The 24,793-nt window shown below is 50.1% G+C and overlaps 1 protein-coding gene across 1 annotated transcript in view; it reads left to right on the forward strand.

Moving 5' to 3' along the window:
- Nucleotides 1-645: 645 nt before the first annotated feature.
- Nucleotides 646-24,793, forward strand: part of MAP6 (microtubule associated protein 6) — a 47,557-nt gene continuing 23,409 nt past the window's right edge. The window contains exon 1 of the mRNA XM_054813315.1: nt 646-1,437. Coding sequence (XP_054669290.1) covers nt 734-1,437 — 704 coding nt within the window. The 5' untranslated portion in view covers nt 646-733. The remainder of the gene's footprint in view (nt 1,438-24,793) is intronic.

Below are 24,793 nucleotides of genomic sequence, written 5' to 3' on the forward strand. Positions count from 1 at the left end.
GTGTGACTGCATGTGTGTGAATGCATGCATGGGCGTATCTTGCACGTGTGTGTGCGTGTGTGTGGATACATATATGGGCATGTTGTACATGGGTGTGAATGCATGAGTGTGAATGCATGCATGGGCATATCGTGCACGTGTGTGTGCATGTGTGTGACTGGGCATGCGTGTGAATGCATGCATGGGGTGTGCATGTGTGTGTGCATTTGTGTGTTAATGCATGCATGGGTGTATCTTGCACGTGTGTGTGCATGTGTGTGACTGGGCACGTGTGCGAATACATGCACGCTGTGTCTCGCACGTGTGCGACGTGTCTTGCACACGTGTGTGCAAGCATGTGACTACAGGCAGGGCGCGTCTTGCACGTGCGTGTGCATGTACGTGACTGTGTGCGTGAACACTTGCATGGGCGCGTCTTGCACGCGTGTGTGGCTGTGCACGTGTGTGAATGCACGCATGGGCGTGTCTTGCACGCGCGCGTGCGTGTCTGCGCACAGGCGCGTGTGCAGGTGCCCGGGCGTGCCGCGTGCAGGTGTGCGCTCCCACCTGGGCGCCCCCGCCCGTGCCGTGCCAGCCCCGCCCCCACCCCGCGCGAGGCCACGCCCCCTCCGGTGCGGCTGAGGGGGCGGGGCGCCGTTCTAGCCCCGCCCCTTCCCCTGGGCCGCCCCATCTCTGCGTGCGGCCGCGCGTGCCGGTGCGGCGGGAGCGGGTGCGCTCCTCGCGCGGGGCCGCCATGGCGTGGCCCTGCATCACCCGCGCGTGCTGCATCGCTCGGTTCTGGAACCAGCTGGACAAGGCGGACATCGCCGTCCCTCTCGTTTTTACCAAATACTCGGAGGCCACCGAACATCCCGCCGCCCCCGCGCCTCCCCCGCGCCCCGCCGCCCCCATCGATACCCAGCCCGGCGGCGAGGCGGCGGCGGCGGCGGCTGCGGGGGAGCCGGCTCTCGGTCCTACCCGCCCCGGCCCGGCTCCGCACGCCTCTCCCCCGGCCGATTCGGTGATGCGACACGACTACAAACCCTGGAAGGTGCAGCGACCGGAGCCGAGTTGCAAACCCAAGAGCGAGTACCAGCCCTCGGATACCCCCTTCGAGAAGGAGACGCAGTACCAGAAGGATTTCCGTGCCTGGCCCATCCCCAAGCGGGGTGACCATCCCTGGATCCCCAAACCGGGACCTTCCCCCGTCCTCGCCTTGGACCGCGGTTCCCCGGAGAAACCAGCTCAGGAGAAACGACGGAAGGTGCTCCCCGGTCCCGAGAAGAAGGAGGAAGACCCCGAGGTGGAGGATGAGCAGCCCAAAGCGCTGCGGGCCGGGGATGGGAGAGAGAAGGGTCGGAAGAAGGCGGAGGAGGCGGGCGGGGGCAGGGCGGCCGCCGATGCTCTCAACAGGCAGATCAAGGAGGAGGTGGCGGCGGGGGTCAGCTCGTCCTACAGGTAACACCCCACCCCCCCCCCTCCATCCCGAACCCCAACCCGCCGGCTCCGGTCTCCTCTTGCCCATCCCCGGGAGGGATGTGCCACCCTGGGAGGTGGGGGAATGCGGCTCTGAAGCGTTTCAAGGGGTTTGCTGGGTCTCCTGGGGGGGGGGGGGGGTGAGGTGTCCTTAAAATCCCCCACCTCTCTGGGTGTCGTTGGTGGGGCGTGGGTAGGTGCTGTGCGGGTGGTGAATCCGCGGGTCCTTTTTGCCGGGTGGGTTTGGAGCAGGTTTGGGTGTCCGTGTTCCCCCCCCCCCCCCCCCCCCCCGCATCCCAAAATTCAGAGACACCCCCCCCCCCACCGGCTTGCCTTTCGGCAGCGGGAGGTTCGGGTCGCTTCCCTGGGATGTGCAAGTCGCTGCCCGGTCCTTGCCACAAGCGTGTCCCTGACAGCCCAGAAACCCTCCCGCGGCGCAACGAACCCGAAGGACCAGCATCCCCATCGCATCGCTGCATCCCGAGGGTCCCACGCGCAGATGGGGGTCCCACGCACGAGCGGGGCGCCCCACGCGCGGGAGGGTCCCACGTAGCACCCCAGAGCGGTAGCATCCCCTAGACAAAGCATCCCGGGGACACGGTGGGATGCGGGTGACGCGCGTCCTAGGCCGCTTGGGTGGGGCAGCCTTCAGATGCTGCCATGTTTAACGCAGCGCGGCGGGGGGTGGCACATCCCTCTGTCGTGTCTGCCCACCCCTCCCCTCCTCCCCCCCCCCCCCCCCCATCGTTCCCCCACCCCAGGCTCAAAAGAGTTGCCCTGATTTCACCCCAGGAAGAGACCCTATTTGGGATTCGGAGCGTGAAACTCCTTGCCGCGAGATGCTGTTGTTATTTCTCTCCGGGTGAAGGGGTTGGATGTGTTGGGAATGCAAAACAAAAGTGATGGGGTGGCTGCCCTGCGCGTACATTTGAAAGGAGGATTTGCTGCGATTGTGTTTTCCAGAGCTTTCTCTGGCAGAGCCCACCACCGCCGGGGCGGAGGTAGCGAAGAGCAAAGCTGGGGGTTGTTGTGACAAAAGTGTAATCGCAGCCTTTTGGCTTCTCCTCGTAGCCATGTGAACGCCAAGGTGTTTATGCCATTACACGAATGACTGATTTTCTTCCCCAGGGGGGTTTAGAGGTGATACCCTGCCATCAAACAGGTAGTGAATTCACGCAGATTTAAAATGAAGCTGGGTTTTGACTCCTCTGTCCCACTGGTGACCGTGTGGCACGGCAGACCTGGCAATCGTCGTCTTTCCCACGTCCCCGGGTGGGAAACGGTTCAAGCAGCGAGATTTTGATTTTTGCTGTACTTCGGCGTCAGCTCTGGCTCTTGCTGGGGACGCGAGTGATGCCGTGGGCTCAGGTGCATCCAGGTGTGACAGCGGTGGTCGGCTGCAACGTGAGAAAATGGCCAGGGATTTTTTGGAGAGTGTGGGGAAAGGGTTTTCCAGAAGTGACACAGTCCTTTAGTCTGTTTTGATCAGCCGTGATTTTTGACTCAGCTTTTTGTCTGATCACCTTCCGAGGTCTGGGCTCCTGTTGGTGATGGCAGGACTAAAGCAGAAAGCTGTCCTAGAGCTGGAGAGCTGTGGTGTTGCTCTCTTCCACTGGTTCAAAGGATAATTAGGCTTATTTACTTGCGTATTTAAATGCGGATTGCTCACCCTCCCATCCCTTCGCGTATTATCCCTCCTGTCTGCTCCAGCAAATTCATACGGCCGCCGTTGCAGCAGCGCGGGCTGGGCTGTGTTTCCTCCCCACGCAAAGGGGTTGGGTCAGCTCAGATGTTGAACCCAAGAGGAACTTGACCGCTTCAGCCCTCCTTGTGTTGCTCGTCATCTTTCAGGATGCCTCTAGGGCTTCTCTTTCCCCCGGGGTCCTCATCTGGTCTCCCACATTTTTCTTGCTTGCAGCATATTGCAAGAGAAGTGTTTGCTCTGACGCTCAGCCCTGGAACATAAGCGCCTCTTCATTAATGCATAAGTGATGTTGTGGCTAATTGTTCTCATTTTCTGTTCAAATTAGGCATCTTTTAAGTGTTGTTTATTGTTTGGGTTCTTTTTAAAAGCCAAATTCTCCAAATCCCTATTACTATCAAGGACCTTGCTGCTCACAGGAGTCCCTGCTGGGTAGGTTTCACACACCTCCAAGGATGGAGACTATTTGGGCGACCTTTTGGGCCACCCAACAGCCAAAATTATCTCCTAGTGACCTTTTGCTAGGGAGGAGCAAGGATGTCTCATGTGGGGCTTGTCTTCTGTGGCCTTTGCTGTGCTTGTGCATGGTTGAAGGCTGCCCAGCAACGGAGAGCAGGGGGAGATTTCCTTACAGTCCTCTGCCACCACTGCAAATCAGCATAATGTGACGCTCCAAGGCTGGCAAACAGTTCCTTGATGAAACCAAAGAGCACATCGGTAATGGTTTTTAAACTCGCTCTGTCCCCATGAGTATTATTTCCAGGTGAGGGAACAGAGCTTGGGATAGAGTAAGCAACCAGCCCAAGGTCATCGGGGAAATCCATGCTACGGGGAGGAATTCCCTTTGCTAAACTCTTTACACCAAGATAAATGAATATTGCAGAGACCGTGTACCTGTGACCTGCTCCTACAGAGCAGAGGCGATGCCCAGCGGTGATGGCCACAGGGCATGGAGGTGACTCCCAGCCCGCGGGATGGATGATTTGTTTGCATTAGCATTTCAGCCCAGAAGCCTTCAGTGAGGCCAGAGCAGCTACAGCAGGGCTGTCCACGTCTGCAAGAGACTGCCTGTGCCCAGAGATCCTACAGAATACGTAGAATCACAGAATCATTTAGGTTGGAAAAGAACTTTAAGATCATCAAGTCCAACTGTTAACCCAGCACTGCCAAGGCCACCACTAAACCATGTCCCCAAGCACCACATCTACACGGCTTTTAAATCCCTCCAGGGATGGGGACTCCACCACTGCCCTGGGCAGCCTGTTCCAGTGACTGACAACCCTTGCGGTGAAGAAATATCTCCTGATCTCCAACCTAAACCTCCCCTGGCACCACTGGAGGCCATTTCCTCTTGTCCTGTCCATCAGAGTAAGTCCACCTTGCGTGCGTCCTAGTGCCATTGAGTTTCTTTGCTCAAAGGCATGGCACAAAATGATGCAGAGGACCTGCAGGGAGTTATTTTATGGCTAATCTCAGAGCTTAACTTGTGATTTAAGGGCTTCTGGATGAGATTCAAAGCAAGGCCCCCAAAAGGTATGTCATAGTCTTCAGGGGAGGGATGGGAGCACATCCCAGGAAAGCTTGTGGTGAGTTTTACCAGAAGGGACAGGTAATATTTTATGACGTTTAATAGGAAACACCAAGTGGGTTCCCAATAAATTATTCTCAAGGTTGCCTTAGAAAATGCTAGAATCGCTATGAGCTATTTATGTGGCTGTAACGTTTCTATGCAATATACGTTCTGTAAATTACTTGTGGCCATAAGCTGCCACTTGGGCAATGTCGGACCAACCTCTATGCTAAAACATAACTGCCAGCTAAACCCTGTCACTTGTTACTTGGGAGAAGAGACCGACCCCCACCTGGCTACAGCCTCCTTTCAGGGAGTTGTAGAGAGCCATCAGGTCTCCCCTCAGCCTCCTCTTCTCCAGGCTCAACACCCCCAGTTCCCTCAGCCGCTCCTCATCAGACTTGTGCTCCAGACCCTTCCCCACTCCGTTGCCCTTCTCTGGACACGCTCCAGCACCTCAATGTCCTTCCTGGAGTGAGGGGCCCAAAACTGAACCCAGCACTGGAGGTGCAGCCTCACCAGGGCCCAGTACAGGGGGACGATCGCTGCCCTGGTCCTGCTGGCCGCACCATGGCTGATCCAAGCCAGGATGCTGTTGGCCGCCTTGGCCACCTGGGCACACTGCCGGCTCCAGCCACTCTGCCCCAAGCCTGTAGCGGTGCCTGGGGTTGTTGTGCCCCAAGGGCAGGACCCGGCACTGAGCCTTGTTGAACCTCACACGGTTGTCTCGGCCCATGGATCCAGCCTGTCCAGATCCCTCTGTAGAGCCTTCCTGCCCTCCCGCAGATCAACACTCCCACCCAAGTTGATGTTGTCTGTGAACTTACTGAGGGTGCCCTCGATCCCCTCGTCCAGATCTCAGATAAAGAGATTAAAGAGAACTGGCCCGGTACTGAGCCCTGGGGAACACCACTGGTGACTGGCCACCAACTGGGTGCGACTCCATTCCCCACAACTCTTTGGGCCTGGCCACCCAGCCAGTTTTTTACCTGATGAAGAGTACACACATCCAAGCAACGAGCAGCCAGTTTCTCCAGCAGAATGCTGTGGGAAACAGTGTCAAAGGCTTTACTGAAGTCCAGGTAGACAGCATCCGCAGCCTTTCCCTCATCCACTGAGCGGGTCACCTTCTCATAGAAGGAGACCAGGTTGGTCAAGCAGGACCTGTCTTTCATAAACCCATGCTGACTGGGCCTGACCACTTGATTTATTTATATTATTGAAATTATTTATTTATATTATTCATAGTATTTCTATTATTTATATCTATATTGTGTGTATTTATTCAACATCCATTTATGTATAGGATTTATGTACTTATGCCCAAATAAATTCCCTTGGCAAACCAAGGACGTCCTTGGGAGGACATGCTCGTTCCTAATGCTCTCCAAAAGTTAAGTGACTCCTGGGCCAATGTCTGTTTTGAAGCCATCAGTAGCAAGTAGTTTTGAAGGTGATCATGTTGTGCATGATGGCATCTGCTTGCCAAATGGTGCCCTATGACTGTTCGTCTTTGGCTGTGGGGAAACTGAGGCAGAGGTGCTGTGTGACCTACCTGAGCCCACACAGTGCATCAGGGCTGGGTGCAGCTCCAGGGCATCATTCTCCTCTTTGCTGTTGTTCTTCTGGGGTTGAGGTGCTGGAAGCCACCAACTGTGACCAGGTGTGCTTTTGCGTGACACAGGTTCCAGCACCAAGGTGCTTCTTGTCTCAGTTTCCCTCCCCAAAGCATGTGCTGCCCAAGCAGCACTACAGGGGCAGGTTGCACTTCCCTTCACCCCCTTCTTCTCTGCAGTTCTGCTTCTCGTGGTGGCCTGTGGACCCTGAGGGACCAAGGGAGGACCAAAGGATGGAGTGGGCTGCTGTTGACTCTGGGGGTCTGGGACCAAAGAGAGTAGGTCATAAAATGTGCAGACAGTGGCATTTCCTGGTGGAAGTTGAACCGTTAGAAGCACATTTGGCAAAAATGCAAGAAGGAAGGAATGTTTTCTGTTTTTTTGTTTGAAAATGAAAGGAAAAATGTTAGAACTAGGTGCTTCCTGGGTGTTTTTTTCCCTTCTCCTTTGTCTTGCATTTCTTGTATTCTTCTCCTTTTGTTACCCTTTTTCACCAAAGAAAAAAAGATATAAAAAGGAGAGGGGAAATTTCATCACCTTTACAGGTTGTTGAAATGAGTAGTAAGGCAATGAATTTTCCCCAGAGAAGTAATATTGCAAAACCTAGGTTTCAAGTTCTTCACCAAGAAGAGATCTTTTTTTTTCTTTTACCAAAGCAATTATTTTTTTCCCCCACCAATTTCCTTTCCTACCAGAGGAAACAAAACAAGAAAGGCTTCAATGGAAAATTTTGGACTGCCTCTAGTATTAATGAATTGCCTGTTGCTAATGTTACTGTCATTCATCTCAAGCCCTGGAGGTGCTAAAGATGTGGAGCAAATGAGAGTTTGTAGTAGCTATAGAGATGAATGAGTCAGTGCTGGAGACTTGCTGTGTATTTTTCTGAGAAACAGAGAAGCTAATTTAGGGAGGGATGTCCACGTAGGAGGGCTGGAGCAAGCTACATGAGGGCGGGGGATTCATAATCTGTCATTATCATTGTGGAAATGTAGGGCTGGAAGGACCTCCCAAGATCATCTGGTCCACATCTCATTTCTGGGGAAGGGGATGATATATCTAGACCACACCAGGTTGATTTTCTCTAACCCGTTCTTGAAAATCTCCAGTGAAGGACATGTCCCATCTTGGTGAGACACTCAGTAACACCACTCGTGCTGTCAGGTGTGCCAAACTTGGTGGGAAATTTTCCATTGCATTCTGAAATTCCTGATCAGATCCATAGGCTGGGTCTGTACTGGTAAATTAAACAGTTCCAGGACATGTCCCTGGGCATGGGGACATGACCATCTACATTCTTCAGTTGTTGAAACAGTCCCTAGCACTCTCCACAGGCTTGTTTGGGAGTGGGTAACAGCAAAGAACTGATCCCAATGAGCAGCTTGAGTGCAACCACCTTGTTTTGGGGGTTAAAGGGGTCTAATAGTGCAAGTGTGGGCTGTCCCAGACTTCAGGGCCAGAGAACATTCCTGGGCAGATTTCATTTCCCAGTGTCATTTCAGCTACGAAGTCCCAGTTTGAATGAGAGTGCCATTAAAGTAACCCATATGGGCAAATGGATCCAATTTTGCTCTCAGCTGGAAGGGAAGGGCCAGGATGTTTTCTTCCATCCGGAAAAAGCTGTTCAAAGAGATGGTTGGCATCTTTGGCTAAGGCTGAGCTCTGGCTCAGCAGTTACTTGATACGTACCTTTAGTAGCAGGAGATGCAACGTCTGCTGATACCACAAGGACCAGTCGTATGAATATGTAATAACCATGCATGGAGGAAGCTCTTGTATTTACTAAGTCACAAAGAGGGTGCAGATGGGTGTTGCAGATGGGCAGCTATCCTGCCACGCTCTGCGTCTTGATCTCCTCTGGACATTTGTGGATATTTGAAGGCTGGAGAGGGACTGGTGCCAAGGGCAGGGAGTGACAGGCCAAGGGGGAATGGCCTGAAGCTGCAGGAGGGGAGATGGAGATGGGATGTGAGGCAGAAATTCTTCCCTGTGAGGGTGCTGAGGCCCTGGCACAGGTTGCCCCGAGAAGCTGTGGCTGCCCCTGGCTCCCTGGCAGTGTTGAAGGCCAGGTTGGATGGGGCTTTGGGCAAGCTGGGCTAGTGGAGGGTGTCCCTGCCCATGGCAGGGGGTTGGAACTAGATGGGCTTTGAGGTCCCTTCCAACCCAAACCATGCTACGATTGTGTGCTACAGTGAACCATCTGAGAAAGGCTCTTGGTAGTATCTCCAGGTTGGAGTATTTGCCAATGTATTCCCTGCAATCACATTAAGGTGGACAATATCCAGCCCTAAAACCAACTGGGATCTGCTCAGCAGTGTAGGCAATACTGAATTTTGCTGCTTTGACTGTGTGGAAGGTGGAGCCGGGCTGTGTGTGCCATAGGACGGGGTTGAGCTGGAAGAAGAGGTGGAGGTGGCATTCAGGTGATGGAGTCAATGTACTTGAGCAATTTTTCCTCTGCTCCTGCTCAGCCTGCTTTAGGCACACGAGACTGGATGGGACCCTCTGAACCATTAAGTCCAATCAAAAGTACCCCATTATTTAGTCTTTTTAGTTGCACGATGCCAGCTGGAAGGGTGTGCCAAGACCTCAGTCTCTGGTGGTTTGCAACCATCATCTCTGTTCCAGTCTGGGTCAATGGACAGGTTATAGTTTGCTGTTGTGTTGTCTGGGTTACTTTCTCTCTTCTCTTATCTGGAGGTCACTGCTCAGTGTCTCCAAGTACAGTATCCACATTGGTTTTTTGACTCTGTAGCTGGCAAGTCAAAGATTTTATTCCCTGTATCAACCATTTCTCTCCAGCTTTTCCTAGATGAAATCACTGTTTCTTAAACACAGATGTAGACTGTTGCCCTTTGAAGATGAGGTCCCCATCTACCGAGACTCTCATGTCATGTTTGTGGGCATCACAGATGCATTATAAATCCCTCCCTTACCCTTTTATAACCAGGACTTCCACGTCGTTGTTCTGCTTAGGCAGTTCCAGCCTTGGAGCTCCCATCCCACAGCAAAAAAAATCCTGGTGATTAGTACCATGCCTAAAATTTAGTACTAATAATTTTCATCCCATATTGGACACAGCAGTCAAGGTCAATCCCTTTCTTCCTCTCTGACATCCCTATCCTCCTTCGTATTGGTGCTGCCTACAGTATTGTGCCATTAGGAGGTCTCATCAGTGTTGTCCTACTTTTTTGTGCCAAAGTCAACCTTAAAAATGTTAAACACTGCTAACCTCCTTCCAGGCTGCAGCTCAGCCTTCCAACACTCGTCATTTCCCTTGCCCAGTTTCCCCGTTCTGCTGATGTTCTTGTTCACTGGCTTAATTAATAATTTCCCACATGGCCCTGTATTAAATGCTTTACTGAAACCAGAGAGATTTTCACATTTCTTTTGTCTCCTAAGTCAGTTATCGTATCAAAGGACATGTCAAACATCTCTCCCTCTCTCATTCCGGTCACTCCTGTGTCTGTGTAGACCACCAGCTTCTCCTGGATGCAGGAGCAGATGCTGTAGAACAGATCCCACTTTCACTTGGTGGCTTCAAGCTACCGCTGTAACATGAACAATGTATAAAGAGAAGAGGGATCAGCTAATAAAGGACTTTCCCTGTTCTTCCTTTGCCAAATAAATCACGATCAGGCATTGTAAATTTGTCTTCTCTCACATTTAGAGCATGACCTTTGCTTTTCCTGTCTTCTACCGGCTGAACAAGCCTTCACTTTCTAAGTACTCCTGCACTCTGTTCTAGAAAAATCGTATTTTTCTTTGCTCTTAGCTGAATATATCCACAGCACTAATGCTGATATCTTCAAATAAACCTTGCCGTGCCAGGGCAAAAGCATGGATGCTCTCCTAGCATGACCATCAGCACCAACCAGGAGGGAAAAGGCAGTTTTAGGCGACTTTTATAGGATGGAAATTTTATTTCTCTTGATTCGTAACTCAGCATTCTCTATATCCTTCCAACGTCCTTTATATTTTATTTTTATATATATATATATGTATATATACACACACATATGTACATACACAAACCAAGCTGTTCACCAAGTTACTGCTTTAACCTCCAACTCATCTCTCCTCCCCAAGTCCAACGTTGCGGGTGTTATGTAGCGAACACATTTTGCTTTCTATTAATAACTCCTCGTGCTCAAACGGTGCCTTCACCTGAAAGGACCCCGCGGCACTTTGCGAACGCGGCGTGCGTACGGCGAGACTCCTGCTGCGTTGGGGACCTGGCTGCAAGCTGTGCTGTTGAGACTACAAAACAGGGTGTTTTGGTGCTGGGAAGGTGGGGATGGCTGCTTTTTTTCCTAATTTTTTAGAAGTTTTAGGGGTTTTTTTAAAATTTTTGGTGGAGCTGTAATTCAGTTTTGCCGAGGAGGATGCATTTGAGGGATGTTCTCAGGTTTATGGGTGGGTTGTCTGAAATGATGTGCTGCTCATGCCTGGAAAGAAGGGGGCTGGCTCCAGCGGTAAAAATCACTGCAGCTTCTGTAACACAAGCAGAATTACCTGGGGATGAGGATACGGCCCTCGGGCAGCTGCCCCTGTCCGAGAAGATGCCAGCTGCTCAAAAAGACACCTTGAAGAGGGGAATTTAACCAGCGGTCGTAGGGGAGCAGCTTGTTTCAGAAAGCACTTTACACTGCCGTGCAGTGGAACAGGGAAGCAAATATTCTGCTTCGCAGCCCGCCCGGGATGTGCAGCTGGGGATGGTGCTGCGTGGTGCAAAGCAGGTGGTGAGCAGCGTGCCCTGTGCAGGGACGGGCTGGCATTGGGGTACAGCCTGGAGACCCCGGCATCCCCATCCATCTCCATCTGCAAAGACTCACCGTAGTCCCTCTTCCAGGCTGCAATTCAGGAGCACAAAAGTATATCCCCGGCGGGGATTTTTATTTATTTTTTTATTATCGTGCAAGCATCACCCGGCATGTCCTTGCTGCCAGCAGATTTGTAAAACCTTGCTCTTTGGCTGGTGCATGGTTGCTTAACACCAGGCTTTACATTCGTCTGGTTTTAACTCTAAAACTACCACCACAGAGCTGTAAACAAACCGTTTCAGCACCAGTTACTCCATCTCCACCGGATGGGCAAGGAAATCCAGGCTGTTGTGAGCCACGGGCTGGCTCCCGGCAGCCCCACATCCATCCGTAGGACTCCCACTGACTGCAGACAGGTTTCTCCTGCGTGGCAACATCCTCCCCATGTCATTTAGCTCTTGCACCGCGTTTATCCGCCCAGCCTTGCAGGTGCTGTCTTGGAAAGTGGCCAGAGATTTCTCACTGAAATACTTTGCAAGGTCGGCGGTGCCCTGCTAATGTTGCTTGGCTGCTGCTTTTCTTTTCTTGTTCTTTAAAAGGGTTGAAGGTGTGTGGGGCTGTGCAGGTGCTCTGCTGCTTATCTAGCTCAGAAAGGGGGGAAAAAAAAAGATTATGTTTAAAGAAACTAGTGGCCTTCTGGAGCGGAGCTGTGTATTAATTGCAAATGGCAAGGTTATTCTGCTCGTAGAAATCACTGGGGCTATTTCCAAGCATGCCAGCGTTGGCACTGGGGTCTTAACTTAGCCCACAGCCCAGACTGGAACTCCTTTCTCTCCCCAAAGCCCTGCAGGACCAGCATCTCCTCTTGCAGGATCTCTGCTTTCCTGTAGGATTAAAACCTCATGCCCTGGTGTTGATATCCCAGATTTCCTTCTCCACGCTCATCCCAGTCTTGCTCCCCTTGTACAAGTTATGAACAACAATGCCGTTTGGGGGACTCCTGTGTGTAAGGGCTAGCTGTCAGTTAAATGATGCTTATGTGCAATTAACTATTAGGTGAATTAGTTAATGTTTTCTTCCATTTTGTTCTTTTTCTCCCGATTCCTTCCCATTAAATCAGCTACAGAAGCTATCGTGGCCACATAGGTAGGAGGGAAGATGGGCAGAAAGGTCATCTCCCAAAGAAGGGGATCCAATCTATTTCTTCCAAAGCAAAGATGAGCAGACATAAAGCACACATTTATGGGGAGTTGGACAGTTTGGGTTTTCCAGAAATCCAGTTAGACCAGCTAAAAACTTGGCTTTGGGAAGGTTGGAGCTGGCCAGGCCAGTGGATTGCGGTAAAGAAACCTCCATTTCGTGTCCGAGTGCTGGGTGAATGGCAAGGGGAGAGGTTATCCAGATGCAGGAGGAGGAAATCCTTCAGGATCAGCCCTGATTGCTGAGCTTCAGGCTTCCTCCCACATTTCCCTTTGCCTTTCACCTTGGAGCAGGCTGTGCATCTGCTCTCAGGCAGGCAGCTTTGCCTGAAAGAAATCAGTGCATCACGCTCTGATGGGCTGGAAACACAGGCAGGGATGTGAACCCTGGCTGGTCCCATTCCCAGATTTGGGCAGCAGTAAGGCTGATGGGTGGTTTACTGACTGAGACCTTCGAGGAGAAGCTCCAGGTGCCCTCAGGGTGCCATTTTGCTGCAAAAGGCAGGGGGGGTCTCTTTCCCTTCTCACATCCACTTTGATTGTGGAGTTCCATCAACATGAGCCCCAGCGGGAGGTTCAAAGGGTGCTCAGCATCTTCCAAACTCTTTTGCAGCCTGAGCCGCACTTTACAACCAGTGCAACAGAGCGAACTCTCTGTCGGTGGAGTTACTAAACCTAAAGCGGGGGACTTAGATGCAAAGGTCTGATTCTTCTACTTTGCTGGATTAGTGGAGACCAGCGTGCTGGGTTGCAGATCAGGACTTTGACCGTGCTTTGCGCTCTCGTTATTCGGATATAAAATGGGTGTGCAGAAGGTCTGAGATGGGGGAAGACAGGGAAGATCCTCTGAAGGTTTGGGTTTGCATGGGGCTGATGTGCCGTGGCTGGGTGACAGCTTCCAACCAGGTACCCTGTGCATCCAGGGGACGAACGCATCGGTCTCAGCTGAGCGGCAGAGCTTGTCATTGCGTTGGCCAGTAACTATGGCAACTCGCGCGGAGGATTCCCGGAGAGGGATGCATTGGCAAGCAGCCCAGCGGAGGGAGGACACAGGGAAAACCACGTGTTCCCTCCGGGGAGCGGGGATGGGCTTCGGCAGCATCGTCGTGCAGAGAGCCAGGGAGATGCTGCTGTTGAAAGTTGCGGTGTTTTTCCTCCATCGGTGGGGTAAAAGCCTCTGGCAGCGTTGGACACGGTGCTGCGGCATTGCAGTGGTGGTGGAGCAAAGCTCGGTGCAGGATGTGATGAGGGGAGAGGCGATTTTGTTGTGTCTCGTGGAAATGCTCCCACGGCTCTGGATAAACCCACAAGGCTGGAGGGGTCTGCTGTGTTCCGCTGGTCTGATTTCTGGGATGACACAGAACAGGTTATTTGACTGGCTGTAGTGTCTCCAGAAAGCCAGCCAGCCCTCAGAGGAGGTGCAAAGGCTGATCCTGCCCCAGAGCATGGGCTGAATTGGATGGTTTTTGAGATCTTCCTCAGCCCCATTTGCCATTATTCCCTTTCTTGTTTGTTCTAGGGCTGCTAGCTAACATGCTGGTCCCTGTCCATGGAGGAAAAAGAGGTTTCTCTTTTATGACCAGTTCCAATTTGTCTCTCCCTGGCCGCTCTGAGAGCTGGAAACCCTCAGAAAACACAGGCATGTCTGTTGGCTTCACAGATGGTTTTCTGGTTGGGCTTCTGCTGGTACCTCTAGACACATCTGAAGTCTTGGTAGCACTTTTGGCCAGCTTTTGCACAGCCTAGCTCCTGGAGTTAAGTGGTTGACAGAGTGTACCCTCAGCGAGTTTGCTGACCATACAGAACTGGGAGGAGTGGCTGACACACCAGGAGGCTGTGCTGCCATTCAGGGAGATCTGGACAGGCTGGAGAGTTGGGCAGAGAGGAACCGAATGAAATTCAACAAGGTCCTGCACCCAGGGAGGAACAACCCCAGGCACCAGTACAGGTCAGGGGTTGATCTGCTGGGAAGCAGCACTGCAGAGAAGGACCTGGGAGTCCTGGTGGACAAGCTCTCCATGACCAGCAGTGTGCCCTCGTGGCCAAGAAGGCCAATGGTGCCCTGGGGTGCATAGAGAAGAGCATGGCCAGCAGGTCGAGGGAGGTTCTCCTCCCCCTCTGCTCTGCTCTGCCCTGGTGAGGCCACAGCTGGAGTTCTGTGTCCAGGTCTGGGCTCCCCAGTTCCAGACAGACAGGGAAGTACTGGGGAGAGTCCAGCGGAGGGCTGCGAGGATGAGGAGGGGCCTGGAGCATCTCTGGTGTGAGGGAAGGCTGAGAGAGCTGGGGCTGTTTAGCCTGGAGAAGAGAAGCCTGAGAGGGGATCTGATCAACACTTATCAATATCTAAAGGGTGGGTGTCAAGAGGAAGGGGCCAGACTCTTCTCAGTGGTGCCCAGCGACAGGACAAGGGGCAACGGGCACCAACTGGAACACAGGAAGTTCCACCTGAGCATGAGGAAAAACTTCTTCCCTCTGCGGGTGACCGAGCCCTGGGACAGGCTGCCCAGAGAGGTTGTGGAGTCTCCTTCTCTGGAGAGATTCCAAACCCGCCTGGACGCCATCCTGTGCAACCTGCTCTGGGTGACCCTGCTTTGGCAGGGGGTTGGACTAGATGATCTCCAGAGGTCCCTTCCAACCCCTACCAGTCTGGGATTCTGTGGTTGTGGTAGGCCCTCAGCTTCAGTCTAGACCAAGGGTCTTGCAGGGTGGTGTGATGTACAAGCTAGTAGAGAATAAATGGAAGATGTTTCTTTAAATTCAATGTACCGTTGCTGTGAGTTGCAGCCAGGTGCATCTGTTCAGCCCTTCCTATCTCAGCGTTTGGTCTTCCAGCGGCTCTTCAGGCATGTCCAGTAGCGTTTGAGTGGTCACATACACATCACCATCCTTTTTGCACCCTGTTGGGGAGGAGGGATGCTCCCAGAATTTAATGCTGGGATCTGGAAACCAGGTTTTTGACCATGTCACACTGATGTTTGAAATCGAAATTGGGTGGGAAGTCAAACTGGATGATGTGTAAAATTGGAAGGGAGTGGGGACATGGTGCTTTCACATGAGACTTTTGACATGATGCAAAACAGGGGGAAAGAGAGGCTTGCATCGTTATTAAGGCATGGAAAGGGCTAGGAGATCTGAAGGTGGTATGCTGGTGTACAGGCTACTTTCATAGCTTCTTTGCTCTAATGTCAGGGGGAGATATAAGCACTGAAATACAGAGAGGATGTATTTTATTTTAAGCTCTCAAAATGCTTGCAAACAATTCTGACTGATTTAACCTGGTCCCCGTTCTGGATTTCAGCAGACACCATGTTCCAGCCCATATGAGTATTGGTCAGTGCAAGAGTCTGGTAGTGTCCAGGTTTGGGGCTCTGCCCCTGGTATAGAAGCTGCATGGATGTGTTATAGAGAAGGGGAAATGAGGGGAATCACCGTGGCTCTGATTGCTGTGCACGTTCCATCCCTCTGCTGCGTTTGCAGATGTGGAGACGTTCCTCAGGAAGATGCAGAGGTGCTGCAGATGTGTTCAGAGCTTCTGCAGAGACAAATAAACACGCCTCACTGCACCACGGGGCAAAAGAAGAGTTGTTGTGCTGCAACCATGTGGCTTGAAACATGCCCAGGTGATCATACACTCACAAAATACATTACCATAGGAAATTAGTATATAATGTTCAGTGTAAGACCATATGGAAGGAGAAGATATTTATTTACAAAATATATAAATAAGTTTTTTTTTCCCCTTTCTTTCACAGATTTCATTCATTTACACTCACCTCATACTCACAGGTACCGAGATGTCCATGATCAGGTGGTCTGGCCAGGATCACTGATGGGCAGCACATAGCTAAGGGACACCAGCCTTTGAGTTCTCATTTAACCTCTTGGCTTTTTCTTCGCTGGTGACTACAAACTCATTTTTGGAGAGATGTTTTACATCACTTAGGGGTTACTAATCTCAGCATCAGCCTCGATAGGGCTCTCTGCAGCTCTAGAACTCTCCCAGGAGCTTGATCCAAATCTCAGGGGAGTCAGTGGAAAAAAACCAAACCTACCCTATACACAGCTTGGAGCATGGATTCCTTTCTGCATGAACATCACAGTTTCAGCTAGCAATGCTACTCACTCCTACATCACATGGACCCAGCATTGCCACGTCGGAGAAGGGCTGAGGTCTGCCCAAGCTCGCAGCACAGTGGAGAGAAGGAGCTCTTTCATCCCTTCTATATAGGACGCAACCTGCCTTAAATATCCCACAGGCAATATAAATTCACAGCACTACTGTCCTCCCGTAGTTGTAACTGATACCTTATTGCAGGCGAGAGATTTTTAAGGGCAGAAAGGGATGTTAGGACCATCCCGTCTGAGTGCCTGTACAGCGCCGTATTTCATCCATGTAATCTTGTGCCGAGTCCTTCGCTTGTGTTTGGCTAAATCGTTTTGCGTGCTGGAATTGGAATTCAAAGAGATCTTGACATATTGGAGTAATAGCCTGAAATAAATAAGAAGCAGTTCAGGAGAGGTGAGGTAGAAATCATCAGCAGTACTCAAAATTTAAAAAAAAAGACTTCTGGGCAAGTAATGTACTGAGACGTATGTAGAGGAATTTGATGTGTAAGATGTGACATCATTCCACATTAGTAAAGCCTCAGGTAGACTTTTATTATATACTTCAGCATAACTGTGGACCAGAGAAAGTCCTGAGGATGCCCATTAGAGAGGTCAGGAGCGCAGAAGATGTGGTCATTGCAGAAAGCTGGAAAGTGTTGAATGGGTTTGGATAGAGAATAGAGCACCACAGAGAAATGGATAATTGTCTTTGCATACATGAAATATAATGGTCCATGGGGATGCTCGGACCCGCTGTAGTCACAGTCAAGAGGAGCAAGACTTGGATGATGAAAGTTAAAAATATACTAAGTGCTTTGCTGGAGCAAGTCCGAGGGATATTGTGCATCTCTGGAGATGCCAGCAGGATATCTCCACAGTCCCTCTCTTTGAAACCAGGAAAAAAAAAAGTCATTACCATTCATTCCCTGCATTGATTTTCTGTCTGCGGTGACCTTGGTGCTGCTTGCTTTTCTTTATGCTCCCCAGGGCACAGGTTGGATCAAGCAATTATAGTTTTAATAAAAGGTGCCTGGCTGTATGCGTGATGACATTTGATTCATATTATCTTGATGGCTTCTGCTAATCCTCAATCATTACCCCACTACCCTCTCTCCTCCCTGCCATGCTCCCAGACCTTTCCCCCACGTTGGGATCCGACTGTTGGAGTCTCATCCCATATTGAAGTTTGTGTGTCTTTGCGACCGAGACCCAACAACCCGTTAGCGGGCTCAAAGCCTCCTAACACGCGTGCATAGCTGGTGATTTGAAGTCAAAAGCATCGTTGCTCGATGGCGGAGGTTAATATGGGACTGCCGACCCTGCCCTGCCTGAAAGCTGCCGCGTGGCGAGAGCTCGCATGGGCATCAGAGCAGGCTCCGTGTGGATATCACCGAGATCGATGGAAAAAGCCCTGTCATTCAGGGCAGGATCAGGAGTTGATCTGAGAGAGCAGAGGCAGCATCAAGCGAAGCCAGGAATCGTCCCTTTTAACCGCTTTAGCTTCGCTCTCTAGCAGAGAAAACCCAACGCGACAGCTACAAGGCAATCATTTTCCCTGCCCTCCTTCGGGTTGATTTTTCTCTTGGCTGGAATGTTAGTTATTTTTTCTAATGCAATATTTAATTATTACTTAATATAAACATTTTATGAACTGTTACAAGGGGTGAATTATTTATGGGAGGGGAAGGAGTGCTTTTTCTGAGCCTTTCTGCTCTGTCAGTTGCAATAAATATCAATCTAGGAGCGTGTTTAAAACATGCGTGCTCTGCCTGGGAGACAAGAACAGTGCCGCCTTCTCCCGTCTCATCTCTCAATTAAGTACCTGCTTAATACATTTGTCTCTAGCATGTTTTATTTCTCAATTAAGCTTGGAACAGCTCCAAAAGAAGAAGTATTTGCGGATTGTTTCATTTCCAAATGCATATTATTTACCCAATAGATACAAATGGCTCGGGCTGTAAACTTTCACTGCGTGCACAAAAGTGCTTAGTAATAACGTGACTTCCAGTTCTTTGCAGGAGAGTCATAAAACTGGTGCTTTTAATTTTTAGTTCCCAAATTTACTGCCTGGGACCTTTTTTTGGGGGGTTGTTTTTTGTTTTTTTGTTTTGGTTGGTTGGTTTTTTTGTTTCTTTGGTTTGGTTTGGTTTTTTTGTTTTAGGAAAGGGATCGCAGCGCACACTTGGGTGCGCCGGCAGCTGGGTTTGGGTTTTGGCAGGTAGGTCTGTGGTTGCAGATGCATGCAGAGAGCGTGCAGTGGCAGGGGATGTTTTTATATTCAGTCCCACATTAACAATATCCTTTTTGGGAAGCGGCTTTCCATGATCCAAATGTATTTTTAAGGTTATCTTAACCAAGCGGACATGAGACCGGGCGGTTCTGGGAGCTGCACGGCCGCATTACGATGGCATCGGGCGTCTCTGGACACATGAGCATCTTGCAGCGCTTGTGTCAAAGCAAGTGGCCTGTTTGCAACCTTCTCCAGATGCTCCAGGCTGGGTCTGGAGGTGCCAAAAGACCCCAGGACATCACACCCCTGGCTGGTAACATCGCATCGGCTTCCCAAACCGTGCTGATGCAAGATGCTCCTGAAAATGGGAATGGTCTCTGAGTCTCCCAGTTTTCTGGGGTTTTGTCCCAGCCTGTGCAGCTCTTCAGGCTTTGTTTTCTGCACGCAGCATTTCTAAATCCCCCTTTGCTGGCACAGGCAGCCATGCACATGCCCTGGGATTTTCTTTCATCTCTTCTTGGTTTTAGCTCCCCAGAGCACATTACACACAGGCTCCTTGCGTCTGGAAACAGAAAACCACGTCTCCACTTTTTCCTCCGAAGGGAATAAATCCTACACTCGGCTTGCTGCTTATTGCTGAGTACCATGCCTCTCGTTTCCAGACACTGATTTCAGGGCTCCTTTTGGCTTCACGCCTCTCCTTCGGAGCAGAGCACCAGCCTTGGTAGCACGGGGCCATCGTCACGTGCGCGTGAACGGTGTGTTTCCCCGGTTGTTTCAGTGTGCTCGGAGCGACGTTTTTGATTAAGCGCTGAGAGGAGCCTCTGAATGTGAGCACCTTCGAGTAAAGACACAACCCATTTTGTCTGTGCTTCGCTTTCAGGGCTTTCCACTCCTTGCAAACACTGGAAAAGTCCTTGAAAACACCCAATTAATTATAAAATAACCTTCTTCCAGAACCTACTTTCTCACCATTTCCCATATAGAGCTTTCCGACAGTCGTCCTTATCCTCTTTTATTTCCTGACAGCTTTCGAGCGTGCAGCGTGGTACCAACAGTGACCAGTAATTGCTTCGTGCACTCGCATCAGTCCTTGTTTTACCCAATTAGGAGGAGATTTCACAATACAGCCATCTGCTCCAGTGCCTTGTGCTGTCTCCTTCCCAGACTCCCCCAAGAGAGCTGCGATGGTCCCAATATTTACTGATTCGGTACCACGGGACTAATCCAGTTGTTGGGGAGCTGGAGTCATCGGGTCCTCCCCGTTACGTCGTTATTGATGCACAAGTGATGCTGATGGTTTCCCAAGCTTGCAGAGGGGAGTGTGGGGGAACGGAGAGCGTTTTCTACACTCATTTTCTCATTTCCTACAATTCATCTACTTTTGTGCTTCCTGCAGGCAGGGATAGCTTCTAAAGAAAGACAGGTCAACTCGAAGCAGCATGGACTTGAGTATTACACTGCTAGAAGTGATACTCTTTAATGCACCTAATTCTGCTCCCCGTTACACCCATGCGGTCCCAGTGACTTGCAGTGGTTGTTTTATGGTTTCCTAAAAAAAAAAAAAAATGCATGGGTGTATTAAGCTTTGTCCTCTTCCCAAAGAAGCCTTCCTAGTGCTCCCATGCTGTCCCCTCACCTGTCTGCCCCTGGCTGAGCCCAGTTTAGACTTTCCATGGTGCTTTGAAAGCAACCTTCCCCACAGCAATTTCAGTGTAATCTCCTCGTGTTTCCTCCGTGGTAGTTCTAGGTAGCTCGTGCAAACTCTGGAGCAGGAGCTCTGCACCTTACCGTCCACAGCACAAATCAAGTTTACATCTAGATTTTGCAGCCCCTGAAATAAAACAGTATTAAGGGTAAAGACGGGAGGAAAATCCGACTCAGCTCTTCATTGATTTCCCTTAGCTCAGTAATCCTTTGTCTTAAGATCCTCGCTCAAGCCTCAGCTCTCTTGTTTCATCTGCTTAGTTCACACCCAGCTCTATGATGATTCTTCCAGTTAAAAAGAATTATGACCTCTTAATTTCAATTAAAGAAATATTCGATGTGTACATTGCAGAGGAAGGCGTAAAATGGAAGGCAGAATTCAGCCCTCTATGTCAAAGCCAGCCGTTGGCTAGTCACTTCTGTGTGCTAGAAAAGTACTTTAGATTCGTTACGTATATATATAAAATCTTGTAAAGAAATAGCACAAGCTCAAACGCATGCACACACATAGGCACAGCAGAGGCAGGTGATCGGACCAAATGTGGGTTAATCTTGCATTCATCCACGTTCTGTATTGCATTATTCGAGGCTGTGTGGTTGTCACACTGCATATGTCATGTGTAGCACGTCTCCCTATGCCTGACTTCACCTGCTTGTGTTACACGCTTGGGGCACGGTGGAAATGTGGCTCATCAAGCTACAGAGCCGTTTGCTGTGAAATATTCATCGTGTTGGATCTGGTACCCCAGCTGATGGATTCAAGGGATTTCTGCCAGAGTAGTTCTTGCAAAAAATATCTGCGCCGGTCAGTGGGAAACCACAAACCTGTGTGCGGTGGGGATGCCACTCGCAGGAATGCCTTGCGGATGGATGATGTATAAAAGGTCGTGGGTATGAATTCTCTTTCCTTTTCTGAGAATAAGATATTATGCATCCAAAGCATGTATATAGGACATTTGGATTACATGTTATTTTCCATATTTTACTCTGTAGACTAAAATAGGATAAAATTGGGTGTCTTTGGAGCCTAAGCATATGTGTGTGCTTTGCTTTCGCAGACGGTATTTTAGCTTGGAGGCTCTGAGTTGTTGAAGTGTAAGATCTCTTAGGAGGTATTTGGCTGTACCTACACTCAGATTTCAGTGGTCTAACAGAAGATAAGAGGCCACCCTGGTTACAGCTTGGTCTCTAAGCTGGCCTGCAGGCTGCTCTGTCTTGCAGGCATCTAGGAGGTGTATCCATGGGTGTGAGCAGCAACTGAGGCTGTGACCTTGCATCAGCATTCCATCAGCGTGGTACCTGAATGCAGAAGCATTGAAGGGAGAAGGGGGATGCTGCCAGGAGACGATAGCGTTAGACCCTGTGTTTACCTGCCATGGGCAGTATGTACAGAAGAAATATGTGTTATTCATGATTTTCTTTGCATTGGGCTTTCAGCAGCATGTTACTGCTCCAGCCCAGTGCAAGGAAAAACTTGCATACCACATATTCTGGGCACTAAATTTGCCATGGGGCTTGGTTTACTGCTCTTCTACTTAGTGGTCAAGGTCCGTGTTCCTCAATGCATCCTCCATGAATGTTCATGGAGATCCTGATCCATGATCTCCCTTTTCCTAACATTTGCCTTGTTGCCATCTTGGACATGTAAACCTTTTGAAATCAGGTGACTAGGTCTTCTATTAAAGCCCACACCAGAATTGCTTTCATATATTAACTGAAACTCAGACTGTGACTAACTAGTTTCTTCATTTTTCACGTGTACGATTAAGTTTTAGGACACCTGGTGCCCAATCAGCCTACGAAGGGTATTCAGATACAGTCATGTAGTAACTGCTATGGTGAGGAGCAAATAATAATGCCCCGAGTCATCAATGCAGTGGCAAAACAATAGCTGTGACTTAAGTTTCTCCATCCCCCTCCTTCACCCCCTTTACTGCTGAATGTATTTCTACTCCCGTGCCAGGATGAGCGATTACACTGTCATGCAGACTAGAAATTAAATCAAAGAGCAACGCTAATTTTGACCTGCATTAGAAACACAGAAAGAAGGGAAGTAATGATTCCCTGAAGGGAGCAGAAAAATACAGCTAGTCGAATAACACAGAAGAGCTTCTGTTTCATGTCTAATAGCTATTTCCTGACCTTCCTTTGGAGAGACCCATCCTTCTGCATCTGTGATTTGGATAATTTGAACAAATTCAGACAAAATCTTACCTGTCGTCCTCAGCACCACCCATCTCCATCTTTTACCTCAAGGGCAAACCTTGCGTCTTCTATGCAGCTGAACTGCGGTATCACTAGAGCATCCCCAGGCTGGAAGAGAGCCAGGATCTAGGGAACAGGAGCTGGCGATGAGCTCAAGCAGCTTCACACCAGAGCTTTCAGGAAAGTCAGGACGGGTGGTTTTCTGTTGCAGTCCCTGCCCAGCACTATGAGGGTCTTCATGAAAACCTCCGCTACTACAGCAGCGTGAATGGAGCAATTTTGGAGCAGAGCTGTTGTCGGCAGCGTTGGTCAGTGAGATGCACTGTCCTTCATCTCCTTGGGCAGCAGCTCTTCATTTCTGTAAGAGCCTGGCCTGTCGTTGCTGAAAGGTGATGCCTTTGGATTCCCTCCCCACCCTGGATCTCTGGGGTGGCCTGATCATACTATGAGTTTGTGAAATGTAATTGCTTCATTTGACCTACAAAGCTTAATTTTCCCCAGCCTTCCTTAGCACGCCTTGCTACACCAGATCCCCCTCTTACAAGTCACATCGTGGATTCACATAGAGCTTTTGCAGTGTGGTCCAGCAAGCTCTGTTTCAGAAAGTCAGTTATGTCCATACTTACATGTAAGGAGCAGCTGAGAGCCACTGTGCATGTGCCAAAGTGTTTTGCTGCACTGAAATACTGCATTTTTAATTTGTCTCTTGTTTGTGTCTTCAGACACTTGAAACGAGGTGCTGAAAATGTCTCTCCACCAAGAATCCCACTGGAGCCAAAGGCTCACGAGGCCACCACGTGAGCACAGCTTCGGTGTGCCAGTTTGCACAGGGATGGGCAGAGGCAGACAGGCTTTAGCTGGAGACAGACCCAGCGTGCAGTGTCGCCGCAGGCAGCTGCCGGTTTCTCTGTGTCCCATCAGATATTTGAATGAGTTCATCGCACTCAGCATGAATTACACTGAAAAATCTTTGCACTTGAAGAAGAGCAGAATTTGCAATGCTGTGATGTCTTTGCAAGTTTTTCCGCTTTTCCTAATCTGAAGGTTTCTTCTCAAGTTTTTTTTTTTTTTCCTCTGGGACCTTACCAAGGGTGAACCTTCTTAATGCATGTGTCCATACCTTGACGGTAGCCGTGTGGTTGTGCACGTTGTCTTGCGAGGGAGTCAGACACGTGATGCTCTTTGACCCAGCAAACTCTCACAGGAGCACTTTGGCTCTCCTAGCCCCGTTCAGGTTTCTGCAGCCCATCCAGATCTGCCTGTGGCAACACTTTTCTTAATCCTAATCTTGCTACAGCACGCTGTCAATAAAGATGCTTTGGTGTCAAAGCATCTGTGCCATGAGCTGCTTTGTTTGTTTAACCTTGTGGCAAATTTTAGTCATCTGCCCATTTGGAGGACAAGAGGGATGAGACATTGCTCTTGCTCCAGCCAACTGGAGAATAGACATGTAGGCCATTAAATGGGATGTAAGCAGAGCTTTGACCTGACCCTGACCCATTTTCCAGGGGTGAACATGACATTTACAGATGGGTTGTTTCTGCAAGCAAGCTCAGAAATGTCAGGCTGCGATCACCCTGGGAGCTTTCCTAGCAGGCTGCATTGGCTGGCTTCACGGGTGACACCAGCACTGAACTCACCAACTTCACAGACTTGAGTACGTACGAAGACAGCACAGCAGCTCCTGTATGGAATGGCCAACGTGTCCCTTCCTCAGCAGGCCACATGAGCTTAAAGCAGCAAGGGACATTCAGAGAGGTATAAACTGGCAAATCTCCACGGGGTTGTGATTCACACCAGGAGGTTTCCTGAGGTCTCACTGTCGTTGGGTTTAACCTCTCTCCAGATCTCCAGATGGACATTTCCATGATTTCTGGCATTTCTGCAGTGGGATCTCCTGGTGTTATCTTCCCAAGAGTCCACATTTTACCTTTTGGTGAGTGTTTAGCTCCCAGGAGGGCCTTGGGCTGCTGGGCTGTAGCAGATGCTGATGGATATTCTTTATCTGGCTCGGACTCTGCTTTCCCCATGGCTGGCTGAGCACAGGGGCTTGGGTGAATGCTGCAGCCTGAGGAGCGGAGCTACGGTGAAGGCAGCATTGGAAGGAAGGAGATGATCATGGGGTGCTGGTGTTTACCTTGAGGTCCACAAAGTGGATGTTGTGTGTCAAAGGTGCCCAGATGTGCCACCTAGTCTGAGTGTGGGGGTTTATCTCACCCTTTCCTATCATACGTGGACCTCT

Source organism: Grus americana, chromosome 1, assembly GCF_028858705.1.
Source record: "Grus americana isolate bGruAme1 chromosome 1, bGruAme1.mat, whole genome shotgun sequence".
Classification (NCBI taxonomy): Eukaryota; Metazoa; Chordata; class Aves; order Gruiformes; family Gruidae; genus Grus; species Grus americana.